The 16,522-nt window shown below is 44.6% G+C and overlaps 1 protein-coding gene across 3 annotated transcripts in view; it reads left to right on the top strand.

The window, feature by feature from the left end:
* The window catches only part of LOC112257468 (membrane-associated phosphatidylinositol transfer protein 2), an 84,352-nt gene that overhangs the window by 21,072 nt on the left and 46,758 nt on the right, over positions 1 to 16,522 (top strand). For all 3 annotated transcript variants that reach the window (XM_042326625.1, XM_042326627.1, XM_042326626.1), the window contains exons 2-3: positions 9,368 to 9,469; positions 10,002 to 10,192. In XM_042326625.1, coding sequence (XP_042182559.1) covers positions 10,115 to 10,192 — 78 coding nt within the window. In that variant the 5' untranslated portion in view covers positions 9,368 to 9,469; positions 10,002 to 10,114. The remainder of the gene's footprint in view (positions 1 to 9,367; positions 9,470 to 10,001; positions 10,193 to 16,522) is intronic.

Here is a 16,522-nt window from a genome sequence, read left to right as displayed (position 1 = left end):
TAAAACCCCAAACAGCAAGCAATGCAGAAGCAGGCCCCTAGGAAAGGTTTTATTGTTCAGACTGAGCAGCAGCACTCTCAGCTGGACCAAGTAGTGGACATCCCCAAAGTAATCACCAGTCTGGAGCTCTGCCACCTCAGACCCCACGGGGGGGGTCAAATACAGGGAGAGGACTGGACAGACAGTTGCTGAGGGAACCAGCTGACGACAAAGACCCTCCGGCATTGGTTGGAATAGAGGATGGAATGGAACGGAACTGGCCCGGAACACACCGACACAATACACACGCACACACACACTGGCAGTGGTGTTAGATATAATTGATGTGGCCTGCTCCCTGCCAAGTTAGACCCTAGCAGTTGGAATGTGTTTGTCTCAAGCTTAAGTGCTCCAGCTAATTACTGCAGCCTGACTATAATACATCATAGCTTGGCTTTTCCTGCCTCTGGTCCAGTAATATCAAATCAAATTGTATTTGCCAGATGAGCCGAATACAACAGGTGTAGACCTTACCGTGAAATGCTTACTTACAAGCCCTTAACCAACAATGCAGTTCAAGAAATAGTTATGAAAATATTTAGTAAATAAACTAAAATAAAAAATAAAATAACAATAACGAGGCTTTATACAGGGGGGCATCAATGTGCAGGGGTACAGGGTAGTCGACGTAGGGGTAAAGTGATAAACAGCAAGTAGCAGCAGTGTACAAACAGGGGGTGGGGAGGGGTCAATGTAAATAGTCCGGGTGGCCATTTGATGAATTGTTCACCAGTCTTATGGCTTGGGGGTAGAAGCTGTTAAGGAGCCTTTGTCTTAGACTTGGGCTCTCCGGTACCACTTGCCATGCAGTAGCAGAGAGAACAGTCTATGACTTGGGTGACTGGATCTTTTACTTTTTTTGGGCCTTCCTCTGACACTGCCGAGTATAGAGGTCCTGGATGGCAGGAAGCTTGGCCCCAGTGATGTACTGGGCTGTACGCACTAGAGGTCGACCAATTATGATTTTTCAACGCCAAATCTGATTGGAGGACCAAAAAAAGCCGATACCTATTAAATCGGACAATTTATTTTTATTTTGATGTATTCATTTATTTGTAATAATGACAATTACAACAATACTGAGTACTTTTATTTTATCTTAATATAATACATCAAATAAATTTGTTGGAGAAGAAAGTAAAAGTGCAATATGTGCCATGTAAAAAAGCTAACGTTTAAGTGCCTTGCTCAGAACATATGAAAGCTGGGGGTTCCTTTTAACATGAGTCTTCAATATTCCCAGGTAAGAAGTTTTAGGTTGAGGTTATTATAGGAATTATAGGACTATTTCTCTCTATACCATTTGTATTTCATGTACCTTTGACTATTGGATGTTCTTATAGGCACTTTAGTATTGCCAGTGTAACAGTATAGCTTTTCTCCTACCTGGGCTCGAACCAGGAACACATTGACAACAGCCTCCCTCGAAGCATCTTTACCCACCGCTCCACAAAAGCCGCGGCCCTTGCAGAGCAAGGGGAACAACTACTTCAAGTCTCAGAGCGAGTGACGTTTGAAACGCTATTGGCGCGCCCCCCACTAACTAGTTATCCATTTCACATCGGTTACACCAGCCTAATCTCAGGAGTTGATAGGCTTGAAGTCATAAACAGCGCTGTGCTTCAAGCATTGTGAAGAGCTGCTTGCAAACGCACAAAAGTGCTGTTTGAATGAATGCTTACTAGCCTGCTGCTGCCTACCACCGCTCAGTCAGACTGCTCTATCAAATCAGACTTAATTATAACATAATAACTCACAGAAATACAAGCCTTAGGTCATTAAATTTGGTCAAATCCAGAAACTATCACGAAAATAAAAAGCTTATTCTTTAAGTGAAATACGGAACCTTTCCATATTGTATCTATCGGGTGGCATCCCTGAGTCTAAATATTCCTGTTACATTACACAACCTTCAATGTTATGTCATAATTACGTAAAATTAGTTCGCAACAAGCCAGGCGGCCCAAACTGTTGCATATACCCTGACTCTGCGTGCAATGAACGCAAGAGAAGTGACACAATTTACCTAGTTTAATATTGCCTGCTAACATTAATTTCTTTTAGCTAAATATGCAGGTTTAAAAAATACATACTTCTGTGTATTGATTTTAAGAAAGGCATTCATGTTTATGGTTAGCTACAGTCGTGCAACGATTGTGCTTTTTTCGCAAATGCGCTTTTGTTAAATCATCCCCCGTTTGGCAAAGTTGGCTGTCTTTGTTAGGAAGAAATAGTCTTCACAGTTCGCAATGAGCCAGGCGGCCCAAACTGCTGCATATACCCTGACTCTGTTACACAGAATGTAAGAGAAGTGACAATTTCCCTAGTTAAAAGAATTTCATGTTAGCAGGCAATATTAACTAAATATGCAGGTTTAAAAATATATACTTGTGTATTGATTTTAAGAAAGGCGTTGATGTTTATGGTTAGGTACCCATTGATGCAAAGACAGTGCTTTTTTTGCGAATGCGCTTGTTAAATCACCCATTTGGCGAAGTAGGCTGTGATTCGATGATAAATTAACAGGCACTGCATCGATTATATTCAAACGCAGAACAAGCTAGATAAACTAGTAATATCAACCATGTGTAGTTAACTAGTGATTATTTTTAGATTGTTTTTTATAAGATACATTTAATGCTAGATAGCACCTTACCTTGGCTCCTTGCTGCACTCGCATAACAGGCAGTCAGCCTGCCACTCAATCTTCTCGCGGAGTGCAATGTAATCGGCCATGATCGGTGTCCAAAGAAATGTAGATTACCAATTATAAAAACTTGAAATTGGCCCTAATTAATCAGCCATTCCGATTAATCGGTCGACCTCTAGTACGCACTACCCTCTGTAGCACCTTACGATCAGATGCAGAGCAGTTGCCATACCAGGCAATACCATGCAACCGGTCAGGATGCTCTCGATGGTGCAGCTGTAGAACTTTTTGAAGATCTGGGGACCCATGCCAAATAAATCTTTCCAGTCTTCTGAGGTGGGAAAGGTGTTGTTGTGCCCTCTTCATGACTGTCTTGGTGTTTTTGGACCATGATAGTTTGTTGGTGATGTGGACACCAAGGAACATGAAACTCTCAACCTGCTCCAATATAGCCCCATTGATGTTAATGGGGGCCTGTTCGGCCCACCTTTTCCTGTAGTCCATGATCAGCTCTTTTGTCTTGCTCACATTGAGGGAGAGGTTGTTGTCCTGGCACCACACTGCCAGGTCTCTGACCTCCTCTCTATAGGCTCATCGTTGTCAGTGATCAGGCCCACCGCTGTTGTGTCGTCAGCAAACTTAATGATGGTGTTGGAGTTTTGTTTAGGGTTGCAATTTTGGGGGAATATTCAGAGGTGGAAACTTTCCGTGGGAATTAACAGGAATTAACAGAAATATGCAAATTAATACCATTTAAATGTAGATGTTTTTTGTATGGGATATATTTACCATATCATATGGAGACAGAAACAAACATTTTATCTTATCATAAGTAGACAATTGCAAATGATTAAATCCAACCAATAGAAATTCTAAAAAACAATTTAGTTACGAATTGAACTTTAAGTGAGTTGACTCTTCACACTGAACAACAAAAGGGAATATTGAATGATCCTCAGTGATCCATCGCATCTCCCAAAAACGTTTAACATACATCTGTAAAATGGTCTATAAACTAAAGCTTTGGTTGTCTTCCTCAGTCTTCCATGTCTTCTCCCTGGACCTCCTCAATGTCCACCTCTTGAACATCAGACTCTGAGGCCTCATCTTCACTGTCACTTTCCAACCTTGTTGAGGATGGCTCCTTGTCAGGCTCAAAAAGCCTCAAATTTGCCCAATTTTTCAACCCTTGTATTGGTCAGCCTGTTGCGTGCTTTGGTGTGTCTTCCCAAAAAAGGGCCAGTTGCGCTCTTACGAGCCTGATGGTGGAATTTGAAGGATGATGGAGGCAACAGTGAAAAGAGCCTCAGATCCACAAAGTCCATTTCCAACAGGTGGCTGATGAGATATGTTGGCACGACTGCCATATTGTATCTCCATCCCAAAGCCCTTGCTTGGAAGTGTACTTCGCCAGACTGTCAAGAACCTTGCCCTCATCTAGGCCAAGGTGGCGAGACACTGTAGTGATGACACCATAGGCCTTGTTGATCTCTGCACCAGACAGGATGCTCTTGCCAGCATACTTGGGGTCCAACATGTACCCTGGGGTGTGTATGGGCTTCAGGCAGAAGTCTTCATGCTTTCTGATGTATTTCAGAACTGCAGTTTCCTCTACATGGAGCAACAGTGAAGTGGGCAGGGCATTATGGATTTATTCTCTCAAGCAGAGTCTGAACATCAGACAGGATGGCATTGTCTCCCTCAATCCGTGCAATGGCTACTGCTATAGGTTTCAGGAGTTTCAGGCTGCTTCCCACTCTCTCTCAAAATACATAATCCAGGAGGATCCTCTTGATGGGGCTGCCCATATCGGCAGACCATGATATGGCCATTTCTTGGAGAGACTCCTTCCCCTCCAGGAGGCTGTCAAACATGACGACACCACCCCAACGGGTGTTGCTGGGCAGCTTCAATGTGGTGCGGTGTCTATGCTCTTGTAGAATACTGGTTGAGGGGTGGAGATGTATTTAATTATTCCTTGCCCGCAAACATTCGACCACCCATCAGAGATGATTGCAATACAGTCTTCTTTCTCTATGATTTGCTTGACCTTCACTTGAACTCCGTTGAACTTTGCATCCGGCAAATGAGTAGGTAAAGCAAGTCTGTTCGGAGGGGTGTCTGAGGCCTCATCTTCACTGTCACTTTCCAACCTTGAAAAATGAGATTAACCAGTTTCATTCTGACTACGTTCCTCCATTGGGTCAAAAAAAACTTTTGGTCCATTAGGACCATGAGCTGTTGCTATCGATAAGGTGTCTGATTCATCATTTTCACCTCAAATAGAAGTAGAGGGACTTTGGTCAGAGGTTTAACCTTTATTGTTGTGAGTGCTGAGGGAACTTTATGCACTTGGCCAGATGATTCTGCATCTTTGTTGCATTCTTCACATATGATTTGGCACAGTATTTGCAAATGTACACAGCTTTTCCTTCTACATTAGCTGCAGTGAAATGTCTCCACACATCAGATAGTGCCTGTGGCATTTTCCTGTAAAGATTAGAAAAAAGGAGTAAAAAAACCAAATACAATTCCATGTACAGATAAATAGTTAAGCAGTTAGATTAAACAACTCCTTAGTAAGATACATGTTTCATTTGAAAACATTTATGTAAACAGATGAATTAACACTCCTCAGTTAGCAGGCTCAAGCAAGCTAAAACCCACATGGTTGCAAAAACTAACTAGCAGAAAATGTTAACAGGTTAGAAATGATTTAACACACTTTTCCGTAGGCTACCGTACAAAAAAATAATGTCATATAATATATATTCACCCCACCCAGTATCAGGGTGGCAGGTAGCCTAGTGGTTAGAGCATTAGGTCAGTAATTGAGAGGCTGGTGGCTCGAATCCCTGAGCTAACAAGGTAAAAATCTGTTGTTCTGCCCCTGAACAAGTCTGTTAAACCACTGTTCCTAGGCTGTCATTGTAAACAAGACTGTTTAACTGACTTGCCTAGTTAAAGAAAGGTTAAATAAAAAATACAAATTTGTAATAAAAACTTACCAGAAAGCATGTAGTCCTTGGCTCAGACAGTGTAGTAGTGTGGGCTCAATAGCATCTCCATTAGTGTGCAAGATCTTGAGAATCAGCTGTACATGTGATGGAAGAGTGCACTGCACATGTGATGGAAGAATGCACTGTGCATGCAGAGGGTTGCAATTCCATTGGTTTGGGGATAATTTAACCAAAATATGCCACAAGACCTAGAATTGAATTATGTGTATCCCACAAAAAAGGTTCTCTTATAAGCCAATAAGCCTTTTTTGATGAATTTAAACAAAATTCCAAATTCCCGGGCTTAACTTCCCATAAAACAGTTTCGGAAAATTCCGGACATTTACCGGAAAGTTTCCGACCCTTTGCAACCCAAGTCGTGTTTGCCACACGGTCGTGGGTGAACACCCCTGAAGGGCCCCCATGTTGAGGATCAGTGTGGCAGATGTGTTGTTGCCTACACTTACCACCTGGGGCGGCCCGTCAGGAAGTCCAGGATCCAGTTGCAGAGGGAGGTGTTAAGTTACGGGTTCCTTAGCTTAGTGATGAGCTTTGTGGGCACTATGATGTTGAACGTTGAGCTGTAGTCAATGAACTGCATTCGCACATAGGTGTTCCTTTTGTCCAGGTTGGAAAAGGCAGTGTTGAGATCGATTGAGATTGCATCATCTGTGGATCTGTTGGGGCGGTATGCGAATTGGAGTAGGTCTAGAGTTTCCAGGATGATGCTGTTGATGTTAGCCATGATCAGCCTTTCAAAGCACTTCATGGCTGCCGACGTGAGTACTACGGGGCGGTAATCATTTAGGCAGGTAACCTTCGCTTCCTTGGGCACAGGGACTATGGTGGTCTGCTTGAAACATGTAGGCATTACAGACTCGGTCAGGGAGAGGTTGAAATGTAAGTGAAGACACTTGCAAGTCGGCCTACGCATCCTTTGAGTACACGTCCTGGTAATCCGTCTGACTCTGCAGCTTTGTGAATGTTGACCTGTTTAAAGATCTTGCTCACATCGGCTATGGAGAGCGTGATCACAGTCATCCAGAACAGCTGGTGCTCTCATGCATGCTTCAGTGTTGCTTGCCTCGAAGCGAGCATAAAAGGCATTTAGCTCGTCTGGTAGGCTCCTGTCCCTGGGCAGCTCACGGTTGGGTTTCCCTTTGTAGTCCGTAAGAGTTGGCAAGCCCTGCCACATCTGACGAGCATCAGAGCCGGTGTAGTAGGATTCATCATAGTCCTGTATTGATGCTTTTCCTAATTGATGGTTCGTCTGAGGGCATAGCAGGATTTCTTATAAGCGTCCAGATTAGTGTTCTCTCCTTGAAAGTGGCAGCTCTAGCCTTTAGCACACTGTGGATTTTTCCTGTAATCCATCACTTCTGGTTGGGATATGTACGTACAGTCACTGTGGGGACGACGTCGTCGATGCACTTATTGATGAAGCTGGTGACTGAGGTGGTATGCCACTGGATAAATCCCGGAACATATTCCAGTCTGTGCTAGCAAAACAGTCCTGTGGCGTAGCATCCGCATCATCTGACCACTTCCGTATTGCGCGAGTCATTGGTACTTTCTGCTTTAGTTTTTGCTTGTAAGCAGGAATCGGGAGGATAGAATTATGGTCAGGTTTGCCAGAAGGAGGGCGAGGGAAAGCTTTCTATGTGTGGAGATAAGGTGGCCTAGAGTTTTTTTCCCCTGTGGTTGCACGTGTGACATGTTGGTAGAAATTAGGTAAAACAGATTTAAGTTTGCCTGCATTAAAGTCCCCGGCCACTAGGAGCGCCGCTTCTGGATGAGCATTTTCTTGTTTGCTTATCGCCTTATACAGCTCATTGAGTGCAGTCTTAGTGCCAGCATCGGTTTGTGGTGTTAAATAGACAGCTACGAATAATATAGACGAGAACTCTTGGAAAAGGCTAGTGATAGTGTGGTCTACAGCTTATCTTGACGTACTCTACCTCAGGCGAACAATACCTTGAGACTTTAATATTAGACATCATGCACCAGCTGTTATTGACAAAATATAATAGTGTGCGTGTGTGTGAAGCTGTGTGTTTGTACGTGTGTGTGTTATCAAATTTAACCTACGTTAGAGCAGCAGCTCTCATAATTAACTAATAGGAATCATTTTAAACCAATGACGTATCACATTGTTGGGCCGTGGAATCGTTTTAAGCCAATGACATGAAACAATCATGGGGAGGGGCGAATCCTGTTAAGCTAACGACAATAGCTGATGCATTCTTTGGACGGCAATCATTTTAAAACCATTGACGTACTCTATCACATTCTTAGCATCCAGAATGCTCTATACACCCAGTCTTAATCCCAGACCACCTGTTTAACTTTACTCTTCCCATCTCTAGTTCAATACCTCTCTCTCTCTCGGTCCTCCCATACATGCTCTCCCCCTCGGGCAGCCTTCCACCCCCTCTTATTACACACACACACACACAAAAATAAAACCAAATTCTGGGTGTAGTGGAGAAAAGCATTGGCACGCTGTTGTGGACAATATGAATGTAACGGAACTCTGTTACTGTTACTACTCCTCAAGAGCAAATCTCACCTAGGACAGTGATTTGACCCCAGGACATAATCCTAGAGGATTATGGGTGATTAGGTCTCCTGGTGGCCCCTAACAGAGTAAACACAGTCTGCTAGACCAACACTGGATGCAGCTCCTACCAAAAGGTCGCCGTTTTGAATAACCAAGCCGGCAAGATGAAAAATCTGTTGATATGCCCCTGAGCAACACACTTAATCCTAACTTGCTCCAGGGGCACCGTGCTACTATGGCTGACCCTGTAAAACACTGCATCTATCTGGTGTCTGTGACAATAAAAAACATACAGTATATACTTTGTTAATGTAAACATAGTAAACCTTACCCACACACACACTCCGTCTCTCTATCCATCAGGGTAGCGTCACAGCTGAGCTGCCGATGTCATCAACAGCAGCATGGCAGTGTCTGTCATCATTTGTTTGTAGCTGACTTGGGAGAGAGGGGGGAAGGAGATAGAAGGGGGGGGAAGCAAAGGGAAGCGACAGAGAGACAGAAATATTTTATTTTGTATTGTTTTTAGAGAGTATTTGTATTGTGGCTGTAGTCCCTGGGCAGCACTTACCTGCCCAGGGACTACAGGTGCAAATGAGCTCTTGGGTAACCCTGACACATTTACATGGATGTTGCATTAGTGTAATATTAATGTTGATTAATGTGCACTGTCCCTGGAAAATAAAAATAAGACAGAGTTGTGTGATGCTGCGTATTTAATCCCTCTTACACTAAGCTCCCTCAGTCATGTGACGTACTAAACTCGTCCCTGTGAGTCTCTTTCTGTCTGTGTGTGTGTTGTCATGCTGCCTTGTCGCTTGATCAGACTTGTACTGTCTACTGGAGGAAACATTGCTTGGACTTTGTTTTGGCATTACTTTGATTTGATTGGATGTTGACTGGATGTTTATGCTTGATGCCTGGGACTTGTCGATGGTGGAATCACGTTGTTAGCAGACTGACATTACCTCCAGTGAATAGGGACTTTGACTATTGGGATTTAGTTTGGACGTTACTGGGAAGTTGCTGGAACGTTTGATGTACCTGGATATAGCGTGTAATAACTTGTAATAAATCATATATTAAATGTAAGTAAAGGTTTTGATATATCTGGTGCAGGGCTGAACGTTGACTGAGGACATACACACACAGGATTTGGAGAAGAAGTGGTCTTCATTAGAGCGTTGGACTAGGAACCAAAAGGTTGCCTGAGCTGACAAGGTAAAAAATCTGTTGTTCTGCCCCTGAACAAGGCAATGTCTTTTCCGAGGCAGTCATTGAAATTAAGAATTTGTTCTGACTTGCCAAGTTAAGTAAAATATGTAATTCAGTTTTGTATTCACTTAGATGTAAGTCTCTTGTCAAGATTAGCAGTACAGTTTTTTAAAACATTTTATTCATTTAGCAGATGCTCTTATCCAGAGAGACTTACTGTTAGTGCATTCATCTTAAGGTAGCTAGGTGGGACAGCTACATATCACAGGCATAGTGAATACACTTTCCTCAATAATGTAGCTATCAGCAAAGTCAGATCTTTAAAGGGGGGAGTCAAGAGCAAGTGTTGGTTCAGGGAAGTTTTTTTTTGTAGTCTTCATAGTCTTACACTTGCATGCGTGTGTGTCATCACACAGACATCTTCTAAGACTACTGATTGTTCTCACCACATTGACTTGACCCAATCAAGTATTACATGATACGCGTTTCCTCTCACCCAGTGTTAACTCAGGTATGTGTCTCTTCTGTTCACCTACAGGTCTGAACCGTAATGTGTTCCATCCCGGCTGTTTGATGATGCTGCTGCTTGGGTAGAGCGGCTCGTTGAGACGACCCTCTGCCCCCCCTGTGCCACCCCACCACCTAGCTACCATGCTGATCAAGGAGTACCGCATCCCCATGCCTATGAGCGTGGAAGAGTACCGCATTGCCCAGCTCTACATGATCCAGGTGGGTGGCTACTGGCTAGCATACATACTGAAATACAACACACGGAATACATGTATGTAGCATAGCATTGCATGGCTAACATGCATCATACAGAATACATTACCTAGCATAGCATGGCTAACACACAGCATGCAATACAACATATGAAGAGTTTATTTCCAAAACACTAGAGTGTATATCCACACATTTGTGTCTTTATCAGAAATGATTGCTTATGAGCACCTTCATGTGTGTGTAAAATATATCTGTTCACAGATTTAATAGATTTTAGATGTAAAAAAACAAAACATTTTCATACACAAAACGCTATATATCCATTGTTTGGCTGGAATGGAATGTTGGTATCCTGTGTATTTGACTGTGACATGTGATCGTCTCACCTAGCTATCTTATGAATGCACTTACTGTAAGTTTCTCTAGGTAAGAGCATCTGCTAAATGACTAAAATGTCAAATATAAAAGTTTCACATACAGATCAAATTAATGTATTGAATTACAAAATATATATACATTACCATTCAAAAGTTTGGACACCTACTCATTCCAGGGTTTTTCTATTTTCTACATTGTAGAATAATAATGAAGACATCAAAAACAGGAAATGACACATGGAATCATATAGTAATCAAAAGTGTTATATCAAAATATATTTGAGATTCTTCAAAGTAGCCACCCTTTGCCTTGATGACAGCTTTGCACACTCTTAGCATTCTCTCAACCAGCTTCATGTGGTAGTCACCTACAATGCATTTCAATTATTAACAGGTGTGCCTTGTTAAAAGTTCATTTGTGGAATTTTTTTCCTTCTTTATGCATTTGAGAAAATCAGTTCTGTTGTGAAAAGTTTGGGGTGGTATACAGAAAATAACCCTATTTTGTAAAAGACCAAGTCCATATTATGGTTAGAACAGCTTCACTTAAGACATGACGGTCAGTCAATCTGGAAAATGTCAAGAACTTTGAAAGTTTCAAAGTGCAGTCGCAAAAACCACCAAGCGCTATGATGAAACTGGCTCTCATGAGGATCACCACAGGAAAGGAAGACCCAGAGTTAACTCTACTGAAGTTATCTGCAGCAGAGTTAACTGCACCTCAGATTGCAGCCCAAATAAATGCTTCTGACTGGGTGAATCAGGCCTTCATGGTTGAATTTCTGCAAAGAAACCACTACTAAAGGACACCAATAAGAATAAGAGACTTGCTTGGGCCAAGAAACATGAGCAATGGGCATTAAACCGGTGTCCTTTGGTCTGATGAGTCCAAATGTGAGATTTTTGGTTCCAACAGCTGTGTCTTTGTGAGGCGCAGAGTAGGTGAACGGATTCTCTGCATGTGTGGTTTCCACCGTGAAGCATGGAGGAGGAAGTGTGATGTGTGGGGGTGCTTTGCTGGTGACACTGAGTGATTTATACAGAATTCAAGGCACACTTAACCAGCATGGTTACCACTGCATTCTGCAACATCCCATCTGGTTTGCGCTTAGTGGGACTATCATTTGTTTTTCAACAGGACAATGACCCAAAACACACTTCCAGCCTGTGTAAGGGCTATTTGAACAAGAATGAGAGTGATGGAGTGCTGCATCAGATGACCTGGCCACCCCAGTCACGTGACTTCAACCCAATTGAGATTGTTTGGACCGCAGACTGAAGGAAACACAGCCAACAAGTGCTCAGTATATGTGGGAATTTCTTGAAGACTATTGGAAAAGCCATCCTTATGATGCTGGTTGAGAGAATGCCAAGAGTGTGCAAAGCTGTCATTAAGGCAAAGGGTGGCTACTTTGAAGAATCTAAAATATATTTTGATTTGTTTAACACTTTTTTGGTTACTACATGATCACATATGTGTTATTTTATAGTTGATGGCTTCCCTATTATTCTACAATGTAGAAAATAGTAAAAATAAAGAAAAACCCTTGAATGAGTAGGTGTCCAAACTTTACTGGTACAGTATACACAATGAAATATTAATGTCACAAATGTGTCATTTGTAGAGCTCTTTGTTAAAAATTGAATTATTTGTTACATTTGACTCTGTAAAACCTAGCAATACTTCTTATTCCTCTGAGAGTTAGGTGGATATATAGCATTTTGCAAAAAAAACATGATTATTTGTCTCTGAAATGAACAAATAAACAAATACATGTCTGTCATTGAAGAACCCCATGCCATGATTAGATAGTGAAAAAACACACCTGTAACGGGATTCTTCCGTCGAAGGAGAGGACCAAAATGCAGCGTGGTTGAAATTCATGTTTGTTTTTTAATAAGAAAACTATACATGAATAAACTACAAAAACAACAAACGCGTAAACCCGAAACCAGTCCCGTGTGGTACTGACACAGGAGACAATCACCCACAAAACCCAACACCAAACAGGCTACCTAAATATGGTTCCCAATCAGAGACAATGACTAACACCTGCCTCTGATTGAGAACCATATCAGGCCAAACACAGAAACAGACAAACTAGACACACAACATAGAATGCCCACTCAGATCACACCCTGACCAAACAAAACATAGAAACATACATAGAAACATACATAGAAACATACATAGAAACAAACATAGAAAGCAAACTATGGTCAGGGTGTGACAACACCAATCTCTTTCCTCATTTCTTTTAACAGTAAAAGCTAATTTACCAACATTTCTGAAAATTGATTTATTTTGAAATAAATATTGCACACAGTGTGTCACGTAGCATATATGGGATATAACATCATCCTAAAACAGCGGTCTAGGTCAGAGTCAGCAGATTGTACCCGTGACCCAAGAGCCCTACTGACCCTGGATTATAGGTGGTGAGTTGAGCTGTGTGTGTGTTTGTGCGTTCTTGCTTGTTTTTGTGTATGTGTGTGTGTGTGTGTAACATGGTGTCAGGTTGAGTTCGTGTCTTATAGTTCAGGTCACTAGGTTAATGTGAGCTGTCTCAGGCCAGCTGACTCTCCATATGCTTATGGACCATGTTTTATTGAGACTAAACACACACAAATATAACCAAATTCTGGGTATAGTGGAGAAAAGCATTGGCACGCTGTTGTTGTGGACAATATGAATGTAACGGAACTCTGTTACTGTTACTACTCCTCAAGAGCAAATCTCACCTAGGACAGTGATTTGACCCCAAGACATAATCCTAGAGGATTATGGGTGATTAGGTCACCTGGTGACCCCTAATGGAAGTTAACACAGTCTGCTAGACCAACACTGGATGCAGCTCCTACCAAAAGGTCGCCGTTTTGAATAACCAAGCCGGCAAGATGAAAAATCTGTTGATATGCCCCTGAGCAACACACTTAATCCTAACTTGCTCCAGGGGCACCGTGCTACTATGGCTGACCCTGTAAAACACTGCATCTATCTGGTGTCTGTGACAATAAAAAACATACAGTATATACTTTGTTAATGTAAACATAGTAAACCTTACCCACACACACACTCCGTCTCTCTATCCATCAGGGTAGCGTCACAGCTGAGCTGCCGATGTCATCAACAGCAGCATGGCAGTGTCTGTCATCATTTGTTTGTAGTGAGAAATACTGACTTGGGAGAGAGGGGAGAGTTGGGGGAAGGAGATGGAGAGGGGAGCAGATGGAGAGGGAGGAGGAGGATTGGGGGAGTAGGTAGAGAGGGAGAAGGATGGGGGAGTAGATAGAGAGGGAGGAGGGTTGGGGGAGCAGGTAGAGAGGGAGGAGGAGGATTGGGGGAGCAGGTAGAGAGGGAGGAGGATGGGGGAGCAGGTAGAGAGGGAGGAGGAGGATTGGGGGAGCAGATAGAGGATGGGGGGAGGAGGAGGGTTGGGGGAGCAGGTAGAGAGGGAGGAGGAGGATTGGGGGAGCAGGTAGAGAGGGAGGAGGAGGTTGGGGGAGCAGGTAGAGAGGGAGGAGGAGGTTGGGGGAGCAGGTAGAGAGGGAGGAGGGTTGGGGGAGCAGGTAGAGAGGGAGGAAGGCTGGGGGAGCAGGTAGAGAGGGAGGAGGGATGGGGAGCAGGTAGAGAGGGAGGAGGGTTGGGGGAGCAGATAGAGAGGGAGGAGGGTTGGGGGAGCAGGTAGAGAGGGAGGAGGATTGGGGGAGCAGGTAGAGAGGGAGGAGGATGGGGGAGCAGGTAGAGAGGGAGGAGGATGGGGGAGCAGGTAGAGAGGGAGGAGGGTTGGGGGAGCAGATAGAGAGGGAGGAGGAGGATTGGGGGAGCAGGTAGAGAGGGAGGAGGATTAGGGGAGCAGGTAGAGAGGGAGGAGGGTTGGGGGAAGACAATCAGAAAGAGAGACTGGCAGAAAGACAGAGAAAGAGAGAGGCAGAGGAAGGCATTGAGATGGAGGGAAACAGAGGAGAAGGAGGAGGAGAAGTCACGATGATACAGTCAGTGTTTCCATGACAACGTTATGCTGCTGATTTTGTTATCCTTTCGATTGGATAGGATGTCTTCCTGTGTGTGTATGCTATACTGAAACGTCATAACACCAAATTAGAGACAAAACACTGGGAGAAAAGCTTGGACAAATGATGCAGCTGGAAGGAGAGCCACCTCATGCTGATCCTATTCAGTATGTCTATGTGAAAGACTGCAGGGCTGCAATGTGGACTGTGCTTCTTATACTGTATACTTCATATACGTACGTATTCATACATTATTGCCACTTATTGGTCACATACTAGGCCCAAACACCCCTGGTTTCCTTGGGCTGAAGTAGGCTGGAAGAGGCTGGAAGAGACTCTGCAGGGTAAACCTTGATAACCAGAGTTTTTGCTGTGTGTGTGTATGTTTTTGTGTCGGTGTGTGTGTGTTTGCTAACCTTGGCGTATCATATAAATGATTCAGGCCAATACATTACTATTTCTGTGACGCTCTGAGTCTCTGCTGCCCTCTCAGCTTCCAGCCCTACATCAGACCTCAGACCTCTCAGCTTCCAGCCCTACATCAGACCTCAGACCTCTCAGCTCCCAGCCTTACATCAGACCTCTCAGCTTCCAGCCCTACATCAGACCTCTCAGCTTCCAGCCCTACATCAAACCTCAGACCTCTCAGCTTCCAGCCCTACATCAGACCTCTCAGCTCCCAGCCCTACATCAGACCTCTCAGCTCCCAGCCCTCCACATCAGACCTCAGACCTCTCAGCTTCCCAGCCCTACATCAGACCTACATCAGACCTCAGACCTCTCAGCTCCCAGCCCTACATCAGACCTCAGACCTCTCAGCTCCCAGCCCTACATCAGACATCTCAGCTCCCATCCCAACATCAGACCTCAGACCTCTCAGCTCCCAGCCCTACATCAGACCTCTCAGCTCCCAGCCCTACATCAGACCTCTCAGCTCCCAGCCCTACATCAGACATCTCAGCTCCCAGCCCAACATCAGACCTCAGCTCCCAGCCCTACATCAGACCTCTCAGCTCCCAGCCCTACACATCAGACCTCTCAGCTCCCACCTACATCAGACCTCTCAGCTCCCAGCCCTACATCAGACCCTCAGCTCCCAGACATCAGACCTCAGACCTCTCTCAGCTCCCAGCCCTCTCAGCTCCCACATCAGACCTCTCAGCTCCCAGCCCTACATCAGACCTCAGACCTCTCAGCTCCCAGCCCTACATCAGACATCTCAGCTCCCAGCCCAACATCAGACCTCAGACCTCAGCTCCCAGCCCTACAGCTCCCAGCCCTACATCAGACCTCAGACCTCTCAGCTCCCAGCCCTACATCAGACCTCAGACCTCTCAGCTCCCAGCCCTACATCAGACCTCAGCTCAGCTCCCAGCCCCCAGCCCAACATCAGACCTCAGACCTCTCAGCTCCAGCCCTACATCAGATCAGACCTCTCAGACCTCTCAGCTCCCAGCTCCCAGCCCTACATCAGACCTCAGACTCTCTCAGCTCCCAGCCCTCAGCTCCCACATCAGACCTCTCAGCTCCCAGCCCAACATCAGACCTCAGACCTCTCAGCTCCCACCATCTCAGCTCCCAGCCCTACATCAGACCTCAGACCTCTCAGCTCCCAGCCCTACATCAGACCTCAGACCTCTCAGCTCCCAGCCCTACATCAGACCTCAGACCTCTCAGACCTCAGACCTCTCAGCTCAGCTCAGCTCCCAGCCCCACATCAGCCCTACATCAGACCTCAGACCTCTCAGCTCCCAGCCCTACATCAGACCTCAGACCTCTCAGCTCCCAGCCCCACATCAGACATCAGACCCTCAGCTCCCAGCCCTCAGACCTCAGCTCAGCTCCCAGCCCTACATCAGACCTCAGACCTCTCAGCTCCCAGCCCATCAGACACCTCTCAGCTCCCAGCCCAACATCAGACCTCAGACCTCTCAGCTCCCAGCCC

The sequence above is a fragment of the Oncorhynchus tshawytscha genome, linkage group LG09 (genome assembly GCF_018296145.1).
Source record: "Oncorhynchus tshawytscha isolate Ot180627B linkage group LG09, Otsh_v2.0, whole genome shotgun sequence".
In the NCBI taxonomy this organism is placed as follows: Eukaryota; Metazoa; Chordata; class Actinopteri; order Salmoniformes; family Salmonidae; genus Oncorhynchus; species Oncorhynchus tshawytscha.
The sequence above is the reverse complement of the archived record's forward strand: the minus strand, read 5'-3'. Positions and strand labels throughout refer to the sequence as shown.